General features: G+C 39.5%; 1 protein-coding gene and 1 pseudogene across 1 annotated transcript; both read right to left on the reverse strand.

Annotated features, from left to right (window-relative positions):
- Positions 1–3,023: 3,023 nt before the first annotated feature.
- Positions 3,024–7,504, reverse strand: LOC140944373 (UPF0764 protein C16orf89 homolog; annotated as a pseudogene).
- Positions 7,505–14,719: 7,215 nt separating this feature from the next.
- On the reverse strand, positions 14,720–15,597 carry LOC140943205 (tetratricopeptide repeat protein 28-like). The gene has a single exon (XM_073392275.1). The coding sequence runs from the start codon at positions 15,451–15,453 to the stop codon at positions 14,737–14,739; it is 717 nt and encodes a 238-aa protein (XP_073248376.1). The 5' UTR covers positions 15,454–15,597; the 3' UTR covers positions 14,720–14,736.
- Positions 15,598–16,118: the final 521 nt, after the last annotated feature.

Below are 16,118 nucleotides of genomic sequence, written 5' to 3' on the forward strand. Positions count from 1 at the left end.
CTTACCTTCTGCGTAACAGCTGTTCAAAACTGACGGCTTTCAATCAAATATCACATTTTGCTTTCTTGTTTTATGAGTTTCAGCGTCCCCGGTTAGATTTCAGTGGCGGATCCAGGGGAGGGGCCCGGGGGACCAGCCCCCCCCCCTCCCTTATTTTTAGACTAAAATGAGGCCCAAAAGGCCCAAAAAAATTTTTTTGAGTCCACCCCCCCCCCTCCCCCTTACTGCATCGGCCACTTGATTTGACCGATTGCCAAGCGGCCAATCAGAGAGAGGGGTTATCAAGATCTTGGAAGGGATATTCCTTCAACTTTACTCATGCTGATTTTTCTGAAAGCTGGTCCAAAAAAATGATAAAAGGGTTTGAGATTTCCCTAGCCTGCAAAACACGCGTTATTTTTTTTACGTTTCTCAGGAGAGCGAAGGTAATTTAAGCGCCAGACACGCTATGACAGGGGCCATAGAAGTAAGGCAAGCTGTAAAAGGTAACTATTCTGTTTATCGAGTTAGCTCGCTTTGTTTTTCAGCTGTAAATTCACTGGGAGGTCCTCTTTGAAAATTTATTAAAAAACCTAAACAAATTTAATTAAACTACAAACAAACAAACGAAGAGGATATCCTAAGGAAATATTCTTCTGCGATCTGCTTTTATCAGCAGGTGCATTAAAAGGCTGTTGCGAGTTTGAAGTTAATGACTTAAGATGGCAAAGGAGTGGCGTTCTCCTTTTTAATTTATCATTTCGTTGTTTCAAAACGACTAACCGAAATTCGCAAAGAAGTTGCGATGGGGAACATAGAACTGAGAAATAGTTTAGAAGTAAAATTATGTCCTTTTGTGGCTCCGCACTGCGCACGTGAAAATATCAGAAAAAAAAAACCAAGATTAATTAAAGAAAGAATGGTAAATACACTTTCTGAGCATTTAAAAACATACATGCCGGTTCATTAAATATCAGGTGTTTATACCACCGCTATGTTATAATTAAGACATCCGTCATTAGCTCACTTTGACGCAAATGATTGAGGGGCAAAAAAATTGCTCGTATTGTTAACAAAGAATATTTTTGCCTGACGTTTTCACAGGGAGGTAAGTTATTAAAAATATCGTTTCTTCCTAGCGCAGCAAGGAATTCTTAACGGAATAAACCTTTTGAAAATATGGGTTTAAATTTAGGTCTTTTAAGAGAAGTGGAAGTCTTATCGATCGCCACGGCTTCAACATAATCCATTATTTCAAATATCAGTTTAAAAAAATGACGTTGAAATGTCAAACAGCGGGCTGATAACGAAACACGAGACAGTAGAAAAAGGACACTTTTCACTGATATACCGTAAAATTCCGAAAATAAGCCCCTCCATGTACAAGCCCCTCCAAATATAAGCCCCCCAAACCGGTAACGCAAAAAACCCTCCGTTAAATAGCCCATCCAAATATAAGCCCCCCGGGGGCTTGTACTTGGAAATTTGCCCTCAAATACAAAGTAAAACAAAGCAAAAACGGTAAATTCACTTCCAACTATAAGGCTAGCCCAATCGGTTTTGAAAAGCAAATTTCCCTCCATAGATAAGCCCCTCCGAATATATGCCCCTCCAAAAATAAGCCCCTCAAAAAGGGCCTTTGAAAAATATAAGCCCCGGGGCTTATTTTCGGAATTTTACGGTATGCGGGCACTGCAAATTATATTAGTTTTTTTTTTCAAGTTTCGACAATTGTTGGGGGCTTGTGTAGCTCGCTTGGCTTCTTAACGAAGAGGACCAAGACTCTGTTCGTTCTCAGTTTAGACAGCAGTTTATTCTTCAAAAGCTTCTGACAACAACTCTACTACTCAACTAACTCTACTAGCTTACACAGCGAATTAAATAAGTAAATTGTAGACTTGTTTTGAGTTCGCTGACCGGAAGAGGTTCTATTGAATACCTTATCGCCTATATCGCAACAGCTTTGCTACAGTAAGATAAGCCTACACAGCCGCAACCGACAAATACCAAAGAACCAATTAAATGCTAACAGTGAAACTGCCCAGAAGGACAAAACATACTAAACAGGAACTCGACTGTGGGTAAAACCTAAGGTCAGCTGTACTCGCCAAACAAGCCTACTTCAAAGAACCAAAACTTAGTTTAACAAACACTTCAAATGGATAATACTAGACAAAAACTCAGGAACTAATCATATGGGAAATTACATTGAATCTTTAAGTTTCTAAGTCTATAAAAGTCTATAAACTGTTCATCATAAAGCTAGCAAAATCTTAAAAATAGCAACACTTAAGGTAACCACCTCACAACGCAATGTATCCTTTAAATTATCTTTTCTTTAACATTTACGCTAGCGTTTTTCAAATAATCAATAGGAGTAATTTCGATTTAACAGGATTCATATTTGGCCTCAGTGCTTGGGGGAGTTAAAAAAATTAAATAGCCTGACTCAGGGATGAAAACATTTTTTTTTATCCCACCAAGCTTCAGAGTCAAGTATGAATTTTAAACATTATCCAAATTGGTCTTTTACTTGCGTGGGTAGTGAAGTGGTTTTGTCGAATGTTAAAACTATGAAGACTAGAAAGGTTTTTCGAGGCTGTTTTTCAGCTTTTACGCTACTCATCTTTTGTCGTTTCCCGTGAATTAAAACATGCAATAACATTAATTGAAGAGGCATGCTAAAACTTCTATGTTATAATAAGGGATCCTTCATTTGTTCATTTTAGTTACAATGATTTATAATTAGGAGCAACAAAAAAGCTTGTGCCAGTGTATGAAGATATGTTAATTTCCTGGACATTTAAGACCCATTTATTTGCATTTCGTTTGACTCTTGTTAACATGAACCAGAATTTGCACGGTCCCTTATTAACGGATTGCACAGGTAAACAATTTGTCCCGTTCAAAAATGTGTCCGTGTAAACGCGGTCTACCTATTGCCTTTCTGCCTCTAGCAGTGGCTTGCATGGGCGTACGCGTCTCGTTTGTATAAACTAATTGCTCATCAACATACATCCTCTTTATGTGTTTTGAATCCCCATAATACACTTCGTCAACCCCTCCACTTCTATTCAGCTTTTCTCACATCAACATGCGTTCCATAGAAGGATACGTCAACAACCACTTTAGATAGACCCCAAGAAGACCTGTCGCTACACCTGTGACGTGTCTGTCGCAGCCACCTAAACAGAAAACAAAAATCATGGAGTTAGCTCAGTATTTGTTGTACACTTTATAAATTGCATACTCTCTCGAAAGTTTTCTTTTCTTAGCTATTACGTACAGAACATAACTTTGTTATGGTTTTTGTTTAAAAACAACTTTTTACTTGCTTTTCTTGCTCAACATTCTCTTACCCGGCTTCTTCCCATTTTGATGATTATAATTACCGTATATTTCCCTGAATAATAGCTGGGGACGATTATTTCTTTTTTCGCACAAAATGGGGGCGATCATTCGAGGGAAGCCGATCGATTATTCGAGGTAGGCGATTATTTCAATATTGCTCACTGGAAGTCGTGCCCAAAATATTTTGTTTTATTTTCCCATTAAATCAAAAAATAATCACTATTATTATTCGAGGAACGGCTATTATGCGAGGAAATACTGTATCTTGTTATCTACTCTCCTCGAAGCTTTTCAGGGATAATTTACCACACTGGTTGGAGGACTTTGCCAGATTGCTAACGGTGCAGTTTACAAGTAATGAAGAGATGAGTAATGATGCCCCCCCTACCCAAGGGGTGGGGGGGGGGATGCTCCGGATTTCAAGTGACGGGGATGATCGAATGTGGGCAAAAACCAAAACCCCAATAAATCCCCGCGACAAAAATTTGTTTATTCATCATACCCTATGAAGTTATCGCGAATCTTCATATTGTTTTAAATACGCCCAAAATTCAAGCTACCCGGAAATATACTTTCAAATTTTCTTACCCAAAAAAATCCAGGAATCAAAAATTTTAACCCCCCCAAAACCAACCTCGTCCCCAGGGCTTTTCCCATTTTTTAAGGGAAAAGCCCTGGGGACGAGGTTGTCCCAAAACCCTTCGATCATCCCCATCATTTGAAATCCGGAGTACCCCCCTCCCCACCTGGAGCCCCCTATGTGAGTATGAAATCAAGATACACCACTAGGCCCGGAACTTCGACCTCTACCACAGAATTGTTACATGCGCCAGGCTTGTGAGACGGGACCTACAGTTTATCGTCCTTATCTCTGACGAAGACTAGAAAGAGGGTCTCAATGGGGTGGTGGTTTTTACGGTTATCGGCTAAAATTTTGGTTCTTTTACGGCTATCGGTTAATTTTTTCAGTTACGGTTAACAAAAAAGTTAAAAATTAATTTCTTTTGTTTCAAATACTTAAATATTAATTATCCTGTATTTTTTGTATCTTTAAAGCAAAATAAAGGTCTTCGAATCATCTCGGAAATAAGCAATTCTTTTGAAAAATTTTAACATTTGATAGATCACATACTTTTTATAAAGTATTTCATTTCTAATATTATTTTACACATAGAAATGTCAATAGTCAATTTAAAAATAATCAAATAATCTTTGTGAAAAAGCAAATTAAAGCAGACACGCGAGCAACCAACTCACGGCCAAGGCGCGACATTCATTTATACTAATGGTCATTTGCACACTAGACACGGATTATTCGTGTGAGACGGGTTATCCGTTTGATGATTCGCGTCAGATTAATTTTGAATGAACAATCCGCTAGACTTTATCCATCAATTTTGACGGACAATTTGAAGATGGATTATCCATTTCAGAGAGCCTGTGTACGGCAGCCCCCTCCCCTCGGAGAAGGGGTGTCTGTGGGGGAGGGGGCGACTGTACACAGGCTAGTCTCAGACGAATAATCCATTTCTAGCTCTAGTGTGAAAACGGCCAATGAAAAAAGTTCCCGTGTCCAGTGTTTTTAATGATAGCGAAGGACTGTACAGAACGACTGTCTGCCGTTGACTTGTCCGTAGGCCTCATCACTCCGTGGGGCTAATGCGTTTCGGGTCACGTGGTCCGAGGGAGTTCGCCACCGAAATGCCTTGACTGAGATTGCGTGGGATAAAAGCTGTACAGGGACTAGGCATGGCAATGTCCACCGTAGCGTCGGAGAAAAACAGGAAATTGTTGTTTATCAGCAACGTGTTTTACAAACAGTGATATCTCTGCGTGTTGTTTCACTAGTGTTTTCAAATAATAATCCCCAGTAAGAAGCCACTCTTTCGCTATGGAACAAATTACATGTAGTTCCCCGAGAGAGCGGCGGAAATGGAGACTAGGTCTAGGTCACAACTTACAGGTGCTTGGCGTAACGTGCGTACGGAGTCACAGTACCCGGGAAAAAAAAGACGCATTCCGTAAGTGAGTGTAGCACCTTCCTTAAAATTAACAAATCCAGGGAAAAAATTCCTTAACGGTTAACTCTAGTTTACCGTATTCACGGCTAACGGTTAAAATTTTTCAATTTTTACGGCTATCGACTAAATTTTTGGCCGTTTTACGCCTATCGGTTAACACCATTGAAACCCTCTAGAAAGTCTAACCGTTTGCAGATGTTATTACAAAGGAAGCACTCATTCCTCAGTTGTTTTAAAGACCCTGAGTGTTGCTCCAGCCGGGGTTTGAATTACCCGCCTCCCGCTCCCGTTCATCCAACGTAGCTAAGCGGGCGGCGGTTGATCTTTCGCTAATGCTTACCCTTGCCGATTAGTTCGTTCTCTATACACTCTACCTTTGTAAAAAAAAAAAAAAAAAAAAAAAAAAAAAAAGAAAGGGACAGTAGATATATTTAGCAACCTTTGTGGCATTACAGATGTGGTATGGAATCCCTAATGAAAGGGTTCCCAAGTCTCCACTAAAATAGTGGGTAAGGTGGGGAGGGAGGGTGTGTGTATACAAGGGTGTTGTGTATATAGCGGTCAATAGCTAAAAGATAACTTTCATGCTTGATTGAGTAGGTTAATCATGGTTTGTCATTAGAGGCTTAAATTACCCGGTAAATCGCGGTTGGTTTGCCGCCGTGATCTGCCTGCGGAGTCACCACTGCTATGAACATTATCAGCCGGTCCTTGATGAGAATCTCCGAGCATATCACTTGCATTTTCACCATAGCAACCGAGTGGCAGCTGCCATCCCAGGAACGTTGATAGTCTATCAAGTGAAAGGAACTTATGGTATCCAAGGATACCACAGACGTAGCATTGTTCAATGTAGATGTCCTTCTCTCCGGTGTCACGTGCTCTCTCCTCAGTTTTAAGGACGGCCGCCTTCCATCTTACTTCATGATAAATGCTTGCGCATAGAGCTTCAAAAATATCCTCGATAATATGTGCTCGATTTCTGTGAGATCGAAATAGTCTTTCTTTGATGGCCGGTAGGCAACCTGTCATAAAATGGAGAGAGGGTCTCAGTGGAGTTAACAGTTAGCGGTAGAAGGGTCAACAATTTAGAATTAGCGTTCACCGCAAAAGTTAAAAATATAAGTGTAGGCATGAAAGGAGCTAATGATTAAAAACTGATAGGGGACTTCGCTTCTTTCTTACGGATATAGGTTGGGCAAAAGGGGGTAGCCTTGGTAGCCAAGCCTTTTTCCGCTATAAAAGGCCGTCTATACCCCATTCTCATCCCCAGAGCCACTCGACTCGAACAAGGGGCGCCCCTCGTTTTAAGACCACATGAGCAAGAAAAAAAGGGGCTCTGGGAACGAGAATGTCTATACCCATATTTACAGAATTTCAACAAATTACAAGCATGCGCACTCCGGTAAACGATATCAACGAGCGTAAATGCTAAGTTTTTGCCTGAGCCAGACGTACAGCTTTGCAAAAGCATGATTTGTTAAGAGCGTACTGAGTAAAATTAAAGAAATGCATTAAAAACTGCAGACAGTGGAATCCGTTCTGAATCTTTAATGCCCCTAAGTTTACCTTATTTCTTGTTTGAACAATTTCCTCACGCTCTTTCATTGTTAACATCCTGAATACCTATTAACTGTTGCATTTAATATCTGGAAGCTGTGTTTATTAGAAATAAAGAATGTATGCCAAAAAATATGACTTTCTTTAAGTAATGTAATTCACCTTTGACTTCTCCGACCATAAGATACAAAGCTTGATGCGTTGTCATATACCCTTGTGTGTTATTTCCACCAATAAATCTCAAGCATTTATCCGTAATGTTGCAAGGTTTTGCACCAGTCCTCGGGTCGCCAATCAAATCCGAGATACACTGGTCCGTAAGTTTTCCGGCAAACCGAGCCCCCTGCCCGAAGTGGGTACCCTGGGATAGGCTACCCCAGGCTTCTAAAGTCTCTTTTGAAAAGCCAAGCGTGCCTCGCTACGAAACCGAGTCTGTAGTAATCTGGGTCAGAGGCATTTAGAAACGGTTGCGCTTTCTTTGCGGTTAGGGTCGCCTTTTTGTGTAACTCGGTCAACAAGTTAAGTACGTCGTGAGGTATCTGTATCCGATTGCTTCTTGCTTTGGTTAGTAAATCTTGAAGAATTCCTGTGGGGGACAATAATAATTACCAGTAGTATGAGCCGTAGTATCTTGCACAGAACATAAGAAACGCGGCAAAACTCAGGCGATTGACCGACACAAACACCTGTTATTACCAACACTCTTTACTACAGACTCAGGGAATTTTCTTTCGGTTCTAGCAGTACAACTTTATTGGAAATTGTACTTACTCTCGTAAAAAAGGTCTCGGAATTTCTTCACTGAAGATTTAATGAAAACGAAAAGATCTGTTTCAGCCCCGAAGTGCCAATTCAGCCCTGCAGGCCAAAGTCTGATTCAGCCCGTCCTGGAGTCATTTGAGCACAATTTAAGCCAAACAGCCCAATCAAAAGGCTATTTCAGCCTACGCTGGGACCCATTTCAGCCCTTGGGTCCAAATCAGCCCTAGTTAGTTGGACTGTATTAGCCCTGATTAAGGGAGCCGAATTAGACTCAAAAAGAGGACTGTATTTTACTCACCCACGGCCCGCCATCTTTAGGGCTAAAACAGATATTTCTGGTTTACAGTGTGTACACCGTGACAAAATCACAACCAATTTCTTCCGTTTGGCATGTTCACTTTTGTCCTGTTTTGGTTAGAATTATTCTATTGCGTGTGAATCAAAATTTCTCTTCTTCCTTTTTTCAGTTTCACAGCCTTAAATAATTTCGTTTGAGTAAGTAAGTTTGGATAAATCTGCGTTTGGATTGACAATTCAGTCGATGGTAATCATATTTCTCTCTATAAAGAGTAAATGTGTTCAAAGTTATTTCTTTTCGCATCTCACTATCACAGACTCTCGCTACTACGAACACCAAACCCTTTAAACCCGCTAAGGGACGAGTCCCGCGGGATAAAACAGACTCCTGAGTTGAAGTTATACAAGCTTTAAAGCAGCTTAAAGCGCCATTATAAACTGACGATTAGCCCTATAATTGACTCGTGAATTATATGGGTTATAACTGAGAATTATGATACGCTAAATCGGATTCGACGTACTGTACAGCTACATAAATTCATTTCATATAGTATTCGTGTTATGTTATCTAATATTATCTTTGAGATATGTTTAAGCTATCTTAAGTCAATTATTGGAGTCATGAAAGAATTATAGCTTACCATCAAGTGCTTGAAGACCGAAAACTCCATCAATGTTGAAGTTTCTGTACTCGCGTGCAAAAAAAATTATAACCCTTTCATTCGCAAGTAAGGTTCTTCTCAGCAGCTCTTCATGTCGCCCATTGTTTACTGAAAAAAGTTCGGCGCTCGAAAAGAAGCGTGGTTTCCCAATATCTGATACCAATAAGCAAAATAAACTAAGAAAGCAGAACATAGATCTTGGAAAAATTAATATGACTTAGGTGTTGAGGCCGGATTGAAACATAAATTTCCACTTTTGTTAGAACATTCCTGTACTCAATCTGCATAAACACGAACCGAAAATGAAATATAGACAATACCTTCACAATACCTTGATACATTTGCATTTTCGAAATTTCAACAACTTCTTTATTAACTCGTGAGTTAGGCATAAATGAACATGTAATACTGATGTTGTCTCTGTGGATTGCCTTTGCCATAGTAAATAATAGAATATTTATAAAATTGTTGAGAACAATTCAATTCGTGTGGTACATGTATTTAATTTCTTTTACAGAGGCCAAAAGCTAACTTTAACCAAGTTGTTCATATAGTGTCAAAAGTAATTATTGCAAATACTTCCATAGAGGATCCTGAGTAGAGTTCTTCAATCCCGTAATCCTGACCCAAAATTTAGTTCAATCCCGTAATCCCGAGGGTTGTTTTTGCCATCCTACCTCCCGCGCAAACTTCCCATATCGAATCTCGCCTCGTTTTTGCTTTAGAATTCCAAATCCCGAGCCCCAAATAAGAGAAATCCCAGATCCAGAATATTGACGATCCTCCTCATACAGTGGCCCTATGGAAGGAAGGGTGTAGACGGGTGTGCCAATAATCTGGGCTCACGCAACACGCATCTGCGTTTTTCCGTCTATTAATAGGTTTTACGTCAAAAGTATAATCTTTTTGTACGACGAATAACCTTGTGAAGCATTGAAAAATTGAGATCATTATACTGTCAGCATTGTTTTTATTCACTATTATATGGCGAGAATATTGAAAAATTACAGCAGCGAAAATTTAATGTGATCTTTAACATTCGATAATGTCCAGACAGCGAATTAGATAAATCGAAATAAGCTTTCTAAGAAAAGATTTGAAGGAATATTCACTAAGGGGAAGGACGTCATACGGTGCACCCTACCCGTGCGTTATTGGCGGTTACAATACTCTAGTCAGCCAATGAGCTTTCAGAATTTTCCGTATCGCATGAAGTTTGGATTTCAAATATAACAATATCATTGTCCGAATAACGTACTGCAGTACAAGTAAGTGATAATGGCCTTTTTTTCGCTAGAGACGTTAAAGTTCGACTGAGACGTAACACGACTTCAACGTGTAGTGTAAGACCGGTAAATAAGATCTGACACGTTTAACGTCTGACTATTTTAAAACGTCCCTTAAGGCCCGGTTCAGACGCCGAACTTTTCATGAGCCGAACCTAGCTCGAATTAAGGCCGACCCAAACTATTTAGACCGCCTGAACTGATTGAGACGCCGATCTTAATCGCAGCCGAACTAAATTAAAAAGGAGAGAAATGCTCATTTTGGCCAAAATGCTTGCCAAATACTTAATTATTATAATTTATGCATTAGGTTCGGTACATGAAAAGTTCGGCGTCTGAATCAAAGCCGTTCCACGGTCGAAATTCCCGGCCGGGCTAGGCGTGAAGAACGGACTCCGGACTTTTCATGTACTTAATTCAATGTATTAGGTTCGGCTCATGAAAAGATCGGCGTCTGAATCGGGCCTAAGATCGTCGTTCGTATTTAGACGCACTAAACAGACGACTTTTAACGTCTCGGACGTTAAATGCGTCTAGTACAAAAACAGGACGCCATTTACTGGGACTCATTTATGCCCAACTCGTCCAGAATTGACCGGGAATAGTCATCAATCTATTTGACGTCTATTAGACGTTAAACGGATCTAAAACGACTTTAACGTCTCTAGCATAAGAGGGGCCAATGTTACAAGAGATGGGCACACTTGCAATTTAACGAAACATAGGTCAGCATAAAAATGGTCAAATAAGACACGCATTTATCGTCTGACGACTTTAAAACCTCCTCTGTTAAGTTCATTGTTCGAATTTAGACGCACTTAACGGACCACTTTAACGTGTCAGACTACGTTCAATGCGTCTAGTATATACAGGTCGCCGTTAACTGCGACGCTTTTATGGCCAACTCGTCCAGAAATAACTGGGAAAAGTCAGGGACGTCTCATACCTTAAAAGCATCTTGATGACTATAACGTCTCTAGGATAAAAGAGGTCAATGTCCCAACAGATGAGTACACTTGCAATTTAACGAAACATAGGTCACGATAGGTTCCTCATCGCAAGAGTTCTTTGTCTGTTAGATGACTGTGTGAAGCCTGCAGGGTTTCAGTTTCTTCTGAGGGGGAGGGCTTGCATGCTTTAGAATTCGTGAATTAGTTTGATTTCTGGTGCAAAAGAGGAGAATTCGCTGAATTTTTCTTATGTCCACCTGAGCAACTGCTCTCTCATTGTACTAACTTAGTAACTCTAACAGGTCCTACTCTCATTGGAAAAAATTAATACGCTTGTTTTCAGTGACACATTTATTTTAGTTCTTGTTAAAATTTTAACAAGAAAAGACATTTTTTGGCGTCCTTAAAATAAAACTTTTAAATACCTAGAACTAGTGTCTACTGAAGAATAATGATTTGCTCTTGATCCATCGAATGCTTTCTACTTTCGCGCGAAACGTTTTTTGCAAAATTATTTTTGAACAACAAGTACTACCTCCGTGGCTTGCTCATGCTAGTGAAAAACGAAGCCTTTCTCCTCGTTTAATCTTTAACAATTCGCTTGATAATAAAATTTTGGAATTAAAATCGTTAACTTTGAGAACGAGGAAGGAGAGAAAGCAGTGAAGTTGAATAATTAATATTGATTTTTCAGGACGGAAGATTTCCTTTCGATAGAAAATTGTAGCGAGTTTTGAGCCCAGCGAATATAGAAAACATTCGTGTCGAAAGCTAACGAAAGTTGGCGAATAACGTTTACTTTAACACATTTCATTAATTGGCACAACTACAGTTTCGCTAAAATAGTGCTTTAGCAACTGAACCTAAATACTAAGGATCTGAATTAGGAACTGGTAAACTATTCTGTAAATCAAAAAGATCTGTTTTAGCACTTAAAATAGTGCCGTTTCGGTAAGTCTAATTCGGCTCCCTTAAATCAGGGCTAATACAGTACAATTACGTAGGGCTGATTTGGATCCTTAGCGCTGAAATGAACCCCAGCGTGGGCTGCTATAGCCTCTCGATTGGGCTGTTTCGGCCTAAATTCTGCTCAAATGGCTCCAGGAGGGGTTGGATCAGACTTTGGCCTTCGGGGCTGAATTAGCACTTTGGAGTTGAAACAAATCTTTTTAATTTTCAGTGTATAATTATTCTGAAAATCGTAACCTTCTAATCGTAAAATCTGTGGACAAATTGACCTTAATTGACTAAATAAAAATTGAAATATTTTATAGGGTCTGGGCTTGGTTGTTCAAAGTAGGGTTAAGATAACCCAGGGTTAGTGCAAAATTTCAATTCAGATATAAAAGTTTAAAAAGCAAATTCAGTTTTATTATTTTTGTCCACAATTTGATGATTTGGTACTCTAAAGAGAATTGAGAAAATTATCCTGAAAAATGCTTTTGAACAAAAGAAATAGAAACCTGGGTTAAAATTTAACCCAGGGTTTGCGACAATCGGCCTTTGAACAACTTGGCCCTGGAGGGAGGGGAGGGGAAGATTGGTATCACCTGCCCCTTTACATCATCCCAATAAATGAAAAGAAGAAAACAGGTGAAGTCTTTACGCTTCGAAAATCTATTTCGGTCATTAAGGACCCAATAAGGTTTATTGACTTAACGCTACACTGATCGTGCTATCATAAAGTAGTTTTAACAAAGCTGAGGCCTGTAAGGAATCCAAGACAGTCTGGGATTCCGGATTCCACGCCATGGATTCCGGATTCTTATTCAGTGGAACTTTAATTCCGGATTCTAATCGTTTGCGGGATTACGGGTCCCTTGAGACGTGTATTCCGTGTTCCAAAGCCTAGAATTCTGGATTCTACAACAAGAATCTGCTGGATCCCGGATTCTACAAGCAAAAATTTCCCTTATTACGGAGTCTGGAATCCCTTACTGGGTCGAGAGTAACTCTCAGTGAAAACCAAGCAAGAATACATCCTGTACAGTAAACTCTCGTTTACTATTTGAACTTTACATAGGAAAATATTTTGAAACAAAAATATTGTTACTCGAAAATGATGTGGTAATAAAGTCTCGAATCTCCGAAGTGTTAAATCAGTTGAAAGCAAAACCCTCTGGGCACCCCCTTCCAATCTTTACTAAATTTGGCACGTTTATTCATTTCCTAAAGATGGCATCAGCTTCAGTACAACACTGTTCAGTTGAGGAAGCTGGTGTCGCGAAAACGTGAGATAAGTCGTTGAGTGTCCCAACTATTTGATCGCACGGATTCTCTATTCAAAGGTCTAAAGTCTTGAGAAAAATTTGTGCTCTTTTGCACAACCTCGAGTTAGCGAAGAACTAAGCAACTGGCAAAACGTGTTCACTATACCAAGGTTTCGTTTTTTCGAGGTTCTTTTTCATATATTTTACTATTACTGGGCGAAAGAATCTCGTTCCTTGTACCGAGGACTTCGTTATATCGAGGTTCTACTGTATACATGTCCACCCCACCCCCATCCCACCTACATCATTTTGAACACCTGTACCCTCAGTTTACGCTGGGTATCAATATTGGTGCATTTGTGAGTTGGGGAAGGGGTGGGGGGCAGGATAAACAACGCAGCCATTTATACTCATATGTATTTACCATCGTAGGCCTTGTTCCCATGTTAAGCAGACTAAGAACCGATAACTCGATAAGATTACTGTATTCATCATTTCAGTTTTTTAAGACGATCAATAATAATTTCTTGTTGCTGCATGGTTAAATGTAAAAAGGAAGAAACTCAAGTGTTGAGGAATAACACCTGTTAAATTTCCCTTCGTGTTATAGACGCAGTTGAAAGTCTCGAACTACTCTAAAAATTTCATCTGTTTTGATTCTTCAATTTTCCGTGAACAAGAAAAATTGTATATAAGACTAATGTATGTAAACAATAGGCTAAGTCTTAATATAAGGAAACGGAATTTGTTTTCTGAATCGAACGACTTTGCTACACATATTTTCTAAAACAAGCTAAATAAAATTCCACTAATTAACACTTTATTCTTCTTAGCTGCCTCAAGATACAAATTCCTTGCACGCAACTATAAAAGAAAATAGTAACTGTGTAATAAAAAATAATGAAATAACTGATAGTACAAACAAACGTTACCGGTCACACTACAGAACACGGACGCAAACAATAGTTACTAAATCGACACAAGTATAAGTAAAGAGGGAGATAAATGTATGAATCATAAATCTGTGAATAAATCAGTAGTCTGAAAAAATAAATAGGCGCCACACTACATCTATTACATTAATTTAACTCCTTTGAAATTAAGATTAAAATCTTTGTGGACATGGTAATTTTTTTTATTCCTCATTCTCAGTGCTAGTCTTCGACTGATTTCTTTAAGCGGGCAATTTACCTAAATTGCGCAACAACTCGCATTGTTTATTAAATTGTTATCAAGGAAAAGATCTATTATCGTTGTTTGTCGTCTCCTTTAAAATATTAAATATTTCAGTAAAAGCTATTCATTTCTGAATGTTCACCTGACTCCCTCACTCAAATGCCCCGAATACAATTGGAACAACAGATACGCTTTTGAAATTTTGACATCTTTTGTATATATTTCCACTTCTAAGTCCTCTTATTTATATTATTATTATCATTGTTACCCCTCACTTCTGCTTTTAACTCTTGTTAGCCAATCCAGGCAGACTTTGTTAGTCGCCCTTAATGGAATAAGGATATGAACTCTTATGGTTTTTTAAGATTAAAAGTGAAAGAAAGAACAGGCAATTAAATAAAAAAAATGAAAGAAAATAAACTTGGCACCTTACGAACAGCGAAAAAAAAAAAAAAAAACCGTACCTCGACATTGTGAGTGGTCTATTTGCTCCCTTCAAATTCCAATGTGACGTCATCACCAATGAGTACAAACGGCGCCCAGTGAGTTACATCGCTAAATTCTGTGGATTCTCTCATGCAGTTCATTGCCCGGTTAATGGCTTCACTTGCACTTTTTCCTGCCACAAGGTGCTGATAGAAATTTTTCATAAACTCAAGTGTGGCCTTGTCGTTAATCGCCCACAAAGACACCAGAACAGAACGGGCACCGGCACCTAAGAATGCCCGTGCTATGCCGACAACACCCTCCGCTTTGATTTCGCCTTGAGCACTATGACAGCAACTAAGTACAACCAATCTTGCTCGCAGCTGAACTTGCTTTACATCTTTCATCGTCAAAATAAAATCCACGTCACCACTTTTAGGCGCTAGGGCAATTTCGCCTGCTTCCATGCTGCCATGTGCAGCGATGTGCACCAAAGCAACAGAACCGAGTCGCTTTAACACTTCATCCTTCGTGGCCTGTCTTCCAATAAGAGGCGTGCAACCAAGAATTTTGCCAATCATCACTACTTCCTTCCTGGCAAATGGCAACGTCGGTAACTTTGTCACATCTTGCACCCACGGATCTCCGACAAGAAGTACGCCAGACTTGTGATGGTAATCTACCGGACATTGCGCAATCATTTTCAAGCTTGTGAGGGATGGAGCCACACGAATTCTGAATGATTCGCAAAGGTACTTGGAATCTGGGCTCATGAATGCAGCAAAAGGGGCCAAGCAAAGTGGACCTTCTGGAATGAATACGAGTTCACTGCCTGAAAATAGATCCCGAATAGGATCAATGATAGTGTCGTACAAAGTACACAGGGCTCTTTTTTGAAGATGTAAGTACTGGGTTTGTCTGTCATCTTGAGGTGGTCTTTTAACTGCAGACCTTTTATCCCTAGCCAATTCAAGTGAGCGATCTTCACACTCCACATTATCACGTTCACCAATTTTGTCCACCAGAGACTGAAAGAAAGTGTTGATTTCATCTTGCGAAGTGTTTTCTTTTCTTCTTAATTCAACCTCCTTTCCTTTTTGACAAACCCAGAGAATTAATTCCTTCTTTCCAATCCCCATAAATATTGTATTCAGAGGAAGGCGACTGGAGAACTCATCAAATGTTCTGTTTTCTTGAACATCATTATTTGCATGAAATAAATAGTTTAATGCTATGAGGTCTTTCAGACTCTGCGCCCGTCCTTGCTCGGCAGAAAGCAAAGCCTCCGTAACCTTGCCATCTGCTAACATCAAGCACCACAATGCACGGTATGACCTCTGGTATTGATCACGTAAGCTTATTTTCCACTCGTCGTTTAAGTGAAGACGATCTCTGATGTCATTAAAGGAAGCAATACTGAGCTGGTAATATTCAATAG

The sequence above is a fragment of the Porites lutea genome, chromosome 7 (genome assembly GCF_958299795.1).
Source record: "Porites lutea chromosome 7, jaPorLute2.1, whole genome shotgun sequence".
NCBI classification, from domain to species: domain Eukaryota; kingdom Metazoa; phylum Cnidaria; class Anthozoa; order Scleractinia; family Poritidae; genus Porites; species Porites lutea.